We start from the raw sequence: 8,223 nt of genomic DNA, 5'->3' as shown, positions 1-8,223 counted from the left end.
TTAAACTTTGGGCATTGATATGACAGATGTTAAGGCCAACATTCTGTTTCGACATAATGCGAATTAGACACCGCAATCCGTCATTGGAATTGGACTGATTTAACAAAAAAAAAATCGATAGGACAAAAGTTTAAAAAGATTTTAGTAAAATAAAATTTAATATAAAATTAAATTATTCTCATAAGCTGCTGGCTGAAAATTCTGATTCAATTCAGCAATATTTTGCTATCAAAACGGGATTAGAATTTACTCCTGGCTTTATATAGATCAAACCACGATATGAGTAGGCAATTGAAATAAATTTACGTTTTTTTTAGGTTTATTGCAGCTCGCAGTGTTTTAAAATTCGTTGAAGTCAAATTTTCATTTATATATATTGGTGCATCAGAATCGAAACCAGTTTTATACTTTTTCCTGTAGGGCGAGATCATTTTTAAAATATTATTCTTCATAAACTGCGCAAGAAGTTGAACATTTGTAGTACCATGCAGGGGATTTTTGCCGTTTTTATTTTGCACGCGAAAATGGCGTTCAAGTTTTTAGTCCTATTGTAGGGAATGTCATTGATGCGAAGATCGCACGAAACGATCCAATCATCTTGCCTCTGAACTTGAGCCTTAAGATTCTTTACTGCGCTATTCATCATTCCAATATCATCGCACCCTGTTTCAATATTATTAATTCTCTCATGTAGTTCATGTACAGTTTTCTCCAATTACTGTATCTGAGAATTTAATGAGTTTAAGAGGTTAGCCTCAAAATCTTCCAGCCTTTTGTTGATATGTGAAAGCAATCTCTCTTCACTTGCTTTGAAGAGAAAAGAGATTGCTCTGCAAAACGTTTTTCAATATTTTCTAATAACTGCTCAAGTGAAACTGGTCTTGCCATACGAGGGGGTTTGAAAACACTCTCTTGAAGTGCAATCTCCTCTCTCTCTCTCTCACTTCGATGATGCCGTTAGCTTCCCCATATTCTCGCTGTGTAGTTTATCGTTTGAGTGTGTTATAACATCCAAAAGCTGGGTTTGTGATTCACTCAATCGCATCGACATTTTTATTAACCACTTGATTACTCTTTCTTTCTCTGGTATTGAGTGAGAAATTTCTGTTGGACTGAGAAATTTTTTGTGCTTTTTTGATGTTAGTGCGCCAAAATATATTTTGAATAATTTCAACATAGATTTTGTATTTTGTGCCAAAAGTTAGTTGTTCTCCAAAAACTTATATTGTATCTAAAAACGGTGTCATCAATTTAAGACGAATTTTAAACGTAATACACAGAGATTAAACTAGCCAAAACATTAAATTATATGGAGCAAACAAAAAACACGTCCTCTCTTTCTGATATATTGAGATTTGTTATTACTCTCTTGTGGTGTTTGGAGTAAAAATTGATCAATCTTGTAGAGGCCGTCGATTTCTGATACCAATCTACTTTCAGCTGGTTGCCATGTCTATAAACTACCGAGTCCAAATAAGGTAGTTTGCCATCATATTCCTCTACCTTCGTAAATTGCATGCATTTGTCGAAGGAATTCAGAGTCTTCAGTTTATCTGCCACGTTTGATTTTTTCACAATTGCAAAAATGTCGTCTACATATTTTGTCAATATCTTAGGTTTTACCTTTTTGTCAAATTTAAAATTTTGACAACATTTTTTATAGAATAAAATTTGGACGCCATTTTCTATAGAAATAAAATTTTGCTTGTTTGCGCTTTCTTTATTTGATCTTAAAATCTTATTGAGATTCCATTGCAGAATATTGTCCGGCTTTAGACCATTGTTTAATGCTTTCTATTCTAAGAATAGTATACCAAAAAACCTTTAAAAGTCTGCAAAGAGTGTGTTGTTGCTAGAAGCATTTGACTGGTTTACTGTATCGCGATTTCATTTTCGACGAAGAAAAATCATCAGCAGGAGATGTCCAATGGATCATGGTGCTTCACATTTGACATCTCCTGCTGATGATTTTTCTTGGTCGAAAATGAAATCGCGATACAGGAAACCAGTCAAATGCTTCTAGCAACAACACACTCTTTGCTGACTTTTACATAAATGTTTTTTGCTATGCTATTCTTTGAATAGAAAGGATTAGACAATGGTCTAAAACCGGACAATATCCTGCAATGGAATCGAAATAAAATTTTGCCAAAATTTTTTATAAAAACAGAATAGTGATGTAAAGTGTTTATGCTCTTTCTTCTCGTTTGGAAACGCCACAGTACAAAACGATGGACTAATAAAACCATTAAGTTATCTTTAACTGTTTAGCCCACCTCTTTACATTCATCTTTAAGTTTACAATCTTCTATCGTACGTTATATACGTTTTATTTTTCCCTCAACATTCGTGTAAAATCTCACAGATGAAGATGATATAGAAAGGTAATGTTATTGTGTTTATCTTTATGATTCCTCGATAACAATATCAACTACATTGGAGGACAATTAAATAGCAGCCCTTTTGCAAGAAAAGGACATTTTTATAAAATTTTCTATATAAATTAAATTTTAATGAAATTTTGTTGTAAAAATCAAAAAAAATATAGTAAAAATACAATGTTACAAATTTAACGATAAAAAAATTGTTTTAATTATTAAAAAAAATTAGAGAAAATAAAATTTTGAAAAATTTTGTTTTTAAAAATCAAATTTTGACAAAAATTTCGATGGAAATTAAATTTAGATAATTTACAAAATCATATAGGTTAGGTTTAGGTGGTAGTCGTCCAACAGACTCACTTAGATGTTTTCGTCCATTGTGATACCACAGGAACATAAGAAGGAAGATGCCTTCTAGTTCCTACCGTTGAACCATCCAGATCGCTTTAAAAAGCCCAATAACTTGCGAATGTTCACATCCGCTAAATCAGACAGGTTCTCAAAGAAATGAGAACCTAAAGTGCAACTCCTTATGACTGCCAGTGTGAGATACACACACAGAAGGTGTTCTATAGTCTCTTCTTCCTCCATGTCCTCACAGCTTCTGCAAAAGTCGTTGCTGGCAACCTTCAGTCTGTCAGCATGTTTTCCGATTAGACAGCGACCTGTCACGAAGGACACAATGACTGAGACGTCTGTTCTAGCCAATGATAGCAAAGCAGGTGACCCCTTCAGGTCTAGATTAGGCCACATAGTTTTGGTATGCTCACAGCCCCCTCTTTGTGACCATCTATCATTCGTTGCCCTTCGGGCCTGGTCCTGAAAACTTAGCTTACATATCGCTAGAGGCATTCCCACACATTCCAGTGTCCCTGGAATGTATAGGGTAGTTCCTAGTCTCGCAAGCTCATCTGCTTTACAATTCCCTGGGACATCTCTGTGACCTGGCACCCAGAACAGCCATCTCGTTGAGAGATCTGCGATAGTCGAGGGTGGTTTTTGTGTTCAGAAATACGATCTCCAGGGATTTAATGGCTGCCTGGCTGTCTGAGAAGATATTTATACCAATCGTCGTAATGACATTATATCTTAGCCATTCCACTGCTTTCTTCATTGCAAAGATCTCTGCCTGATGCACACTGCAGTGGTTGGGTAACCTTTTCGATATGACCAGTTCTAGATTTTTAGAAAACATCCCAAAGCCCATCTGGTCGTCTAGTGTAGAACCATCCGTATAGAAGCCTATATAAATTCTGTTACCAGGGATATCGTAGTTCCAATCGGTTCTATCAGGAATAGTGGTAAAGTAATTTTTATCAAAAAGCGGCTCAGGTAGCCTGTAATCCACACTGCCTGGAACATCGGATATTGTATCAAGGATAACACAGTGTCTGTAGCCACCACATGACCAATGAGAAAGCTCCCTTAACATCAGGGCAGTGTTCGCTGCAATTTGTCTAGCTACAATGTCCAGAGGCATAAGATGTAGCACTAAATTCAATGCATCAGATGGTGTTGTCCTCAGTGCGGCTGCGTGGCACAAACAAGCCATCCTTTGGATCCGGTTAATTATTGAACAGTTGTTGGACTATTGAAGTGCCGTCCACCAGACCACAACACCATATAGCATGATACGCGGTTTAAACCCCCCAACTTTTGCCAATGGCCCTCTTGCAGGTCCTAGGGCAAGAGTGGCCTTTCTTGCCCTTTCCAAAATGTTGGATTTGAAGTTCAATTTCCTGTCCAGCAAAACACCCAGATATTTTGCGCTTTCTGTAAATGGAACATTCTCTCCACCCAAAGAGACAGCTGCCACTGTAGGCAATTTGTATCTCCTGCTGAAAAGAACTACTTCTGCCTTTCACGGACTTATACCCAGACCACTTTGCTGTTGCACGTAGAGCTTCCTGAAGTATATCTCTTACAGTGCTGGAAAACTTTCCCCTAACCGCAATTGCCACGTCATCAGCATACGCTACCACTTTTTGGGGCCAAGACTTTAAATCGAGATATCGGTTTATATGGCAGCTATATCCAAATCTGGACCAATTTGGGTCAAGTTGCAGAAAAACACAACTCACTGTCCCGAATTTTGGCGACATCGGACATTAAATGCGCCTTTTATGGGCCCAAGACCTTAAATGGTCGGATCGGTCTATATGGCAGCTATATGCGAATCTTGATCGATCTAGGCTAAATTGCAAAAATATGTCGAAGGGCTTAACTTAACTCACTGTCCCAAATTTCGGCGAAATCGGACAATAAATGCGCTTTTTATGGGCCCAAAACCTTAAATCAAGAGATCGGTCTTTATGGCAGCTATATTCAATTCTGAACCGATCTGTGCCATTTTGCAGAAGTATGTCGAGGGGCTTGACACAACTCACTGTTTCAAATTTCGGCGACTTCGGACAATAAATGCGCCTTTTATGTGCCTAAGACCTTAAATCGGCGGATGGGTCTATATAGCAGCTATATCCAAATCTGGACCCATCTGAGCCAAATTGAAGAGGACTATCGAAGGGCCTAACACAACTCACTGTCACAAATTTTGGCAAAATCGAACAATAAATGAGCCTTTTATGTGCCCAAGACCTTAAATCGGCGGATGGGTCTATATGGCAGCTATATCCTAATCTGGACCCATCTGGGCCAAATTGAAGGGGGCTGTCGAAGGGCCTAACACAACTCACTGTCCCAAATTTCAGCAAAATCGGACAATAAATGAGGCTTTTATGGGCACAAGGCGTATCGGTCTATATGGGGGCTATTTCAAGAAATAGTCCGATATAGCCCATCTTCGAACTTAGCCATCCTTCGATGGTGGGTATAAAAAATAAATTAAATCAAAATTAAAAAAAACAAGAAGCAAAATCGGGAGAGAGGTTTATATGGGAGCTGTATCAAGCTCGATCGATGATCGATTCAGAGAAGCCGTTGTACAAAATTTCTCCCAAATCGGATGAGAATCAAGCCCTCTAGAGGCTCGAGAAGTTAAGATCCCAGATCAGCTTTTATGCCAGCTATATCTGGTTATGGACCAGTTGTTGGATGTCATAACAAAACACTTCTTGCAAAATTTCAGCCAAATTGGATAAGAATTGCGCCCTCTAGTGGCTTAAGAAGTCAAGATTCAAAATTGGTTTATATGGCAGCTATATCAGGTTATATACGAATTAAAACCATATTTGGCACAGTTGTTGGAAGTCATAACAAAACACTTCTTGCAAAATTTCAGCCAAATCATATAAGAATTGCGCTCTCTGGTCAAGAAGTCAAGATCGGTTTATATGGCATACTTAGCATAGTATTGGGTTGCCCAAAAAGTAATTGCGGATTTTTCATATAGTCGGCGTTGACAAATTTTTTCACAGCTTGTGACTCTGTAATTGCATTCTTTCTTCTGTCAGTTATCAGCTGTTACTTTTAGCTTGCTTTAGAAAAAAAGTGTAAAAAAAGTATATTTGATTAAAGTTCATTCCAAGTTTTATTAAAAATGCATTTACTTTCTTTTAAAAAATCTGCAATTACTTTTTGGGCAACCAATAGTTGGAAGTCATAATAAAACATCTCATGCTAAATTTCAGCCAAATAGGATGAGAATTGCCCTCTCTAGCGGCTCCGAATCCAAGATTCCAGATCGGTTTATATGGCAGCTGTGTCAGGTTATGTATCGATTTACGTCATACTAAGCACAGTTGTCAAATCGGACAAGAATTGCGCCCTCTAGAGGCTCAAGAAGTCAAGATCCAAGATCGCTTTATATGGCAGCTAAAATCAAAACATGGACCGATTTGGCCCATTTATAATTCCAACCGACCTACATTAATAATAAGGATTTTTGGAAAATTTCAAGAGACTAGCTTTACTCCTTCGAAAGTTAGCGTGCTTTCGACAGACAGTTTGTGACTCTGTAATTGCATTCTTTCTTCTGTCAGTTATCAGCTGTTACTTTTAGCTTGCTTTAGAAAAAAAGTGTAAAAAAGTATATTTGATTAAAGTTCATTCTAAGATTTATTAAAAATGCATTTACTTTCTTTTAAAAAATCCGCAATTACTTTTTGGGCAACCCAATACATGTGTTACAAACAGAATGACGAAATTAGTATACCCCCATCCTATGGTGGAGGGTATAAAAATCATATGGAATAAATTTTTTTGATACAAAATTTTTTCGTTTAATTTTGACTGAAAATGTCTACAAACATTAACTAACCAACAAGTCTGGAAACAATCAAATATGCGTTGGCATTCTTTTTAATTAAGGGGATTTACGAAAATAATTCAATTATTTTTTGTGGTTTTATTGCAATTTTTCCCGAAACCACAATATTTTGCAAAACCTGCTAATATTTTACCCACAACTGTATAAGTGATAAAATAATTATAAATAATAATTAAAAAAAAAACATTGTGGACACACACACACACATTTATGGGTAAACAAAGATCAAAAGATAGTAGCAGATACAATTTTGTGGTTAACTTTTCAAAATATAAGCCCGTCACTTCAAAATGAGCAACGGTTGGGAGCGTATACGTCTACGAGTCGAGACCAAGGAGGTGGGTGATACTAAGCGTGTTTTGATTTTTATAGCATTTAGATTTTTTTTCGTTTTTATTTGCTTTAAAGAGCCTTAAATCTGGAAACATGGATGATACACGAACAATATCCTGCCATATATTAGACACTGCTGTGGGTAAAGCTGCTGCCGGTGTCCCCTTAGTGCTATATCGTCAATTGCCCAATGACCAGTGGCAAGAGATGGGCCAGGCCACCACCAACGAAGATGGCCGTGTTAGTCAATTGCTGGGCTATGCCGACTTTCAAAGTGGAATTTATAAACTGCGATTTAATATACAGCCCTATTTTGAGGCCAAGAAAACCCCAAGTTTTTATCCCTACATTGAGATTGTGGTAAAATGCGAAAGAGGACAACATTATCATATTCCATTGTTATTGTCCCCATTTGGTTATACCACATATAGGGGAACTTAATAAAGTGTATTGTTGTGAAAAGTTAAAAGAATTCTATTTTAGTTTTTTGGGGAATGAATGGAAAAAATCATTATCAGGTACCCTAATAATCAACATTTGAATAAGACTAACCGTTATCAGCAGTGGAACTTTTTCTCAACTCGTAAAAAAAAATCATAAAACTTTGACTAATCATACAAATATTTAGAGAGATAAATCTGTGTAGAAACTCGTTGTTATGGCAGCTGCACTCAGGAAAAACAAATTATAAAAAATTTACAAAAATGCGAAATTTTTTGAAAAATTTTAATTTGGTAGAAAAATTGGTCCAAATGTAATTTCTGTAAAATATTTTGTCATTGTGTGTCCAGCTTACACCCATGGATTTTTGTTTCCATTTAAAATGGAAAACAAAAATAAAACCCTTTACACAGTTTAGGGAAAATGTGGTATGGAAGGCATTGGTCAGGCTACAGTGGTCCCGATTTCGGCCTTACCAGGACCTTCTTCGGTTGGAAACAAAATAATATGTTTCGGCTTCCTAGGCAGATTTCAGTCTTCTCGGAGTTAACATTAAGGCTCCTAGGTCTAACCCATTTCTATAGAAAATTTTTGTAAAAATTTTATTTCAAAATTAAATGCCTGCTAACGAGGAAGACGAAGGGGCGGCCTATTTAACGCTCCATATTTCCTCAACAAAACGATTTCGATATCTTAGGTAATGCCTGTTAACGAGGAAGACGAAGGTGGGCCTATTTAACGCGCCACATTTCCCCAACAAAACGATTTAGATATCTTAGGTGTGATCTCGGGCAGGAAACTGAATTGGAAGTGCCACATTCGGGAGCGTACTGAGAAGGCTCA

General features: G+C 36.9%; 1 protein-coding gene across 1 annotated transcript; it reads left to right on the top strand.

Moving 5' to 3' along the window:
• Nucleotides 1-6,893: 6,893 nt before the first annotated feature.
• On the top strand, nucleotides 6,894-7,411 carry LOC106087409 (uncharacterized). Its single transcript, XM_013252435.2, has 2 exons — nucleotides 6,894-6,944; nucleotides 7,015-7,411. The coding sequence occupies exons 1-2, from the start codon at nucleotides 6,897-6,899 to the stop codon at nucleotides 7,378-7,380; spliced, it is 414 nt and encodes a 137-aa protein (XP_013107889.2). The 5' UTR covers nucleotides 6,894-6,896; the 3' UTR covers nucleotides 7,381-7,411.
• The last annotated feature ends 812 nt before the right edge of the window (nucleotides 7,412-8,223 follow it).

The sequence above is a fragment of the Stomoxys calcitrans genome, chromosome 4, assembly GCF_963082655.1.
Source record: "Stomoxys calcitrans chromosome 4, idStoCalc2.1, whole genome shotgun sequence".
Lineage (NCBI taxonomy): Eukaryota > Metazoa > Arthropoda > Insecta > Diptera > Muscidae > Stomoxys > Stomoxys calcitrans.
This window is presented reverse-complemented; position numbering and strand designations above follow the sequence as displayed.

What these genes read in the sequence shown, in the direction of transcription:
- LOC106087409 (XM_013252435.2), top strand. Translation starts at nt 6,897, where the DNA reads ATGAGCAACGGTTGGGAGCGTATACGTCTACGAGTCGAGACCAAGGAG. An exon ending in TACGAGTCGAGACCAAGGAG is followed by an intron (nt 6,945 to 7,014) that starts GTGGGTGATACT and finishes TTTGCTTTAAAG; the next exon opens with AGCCTTAAATCTGGAAACAT.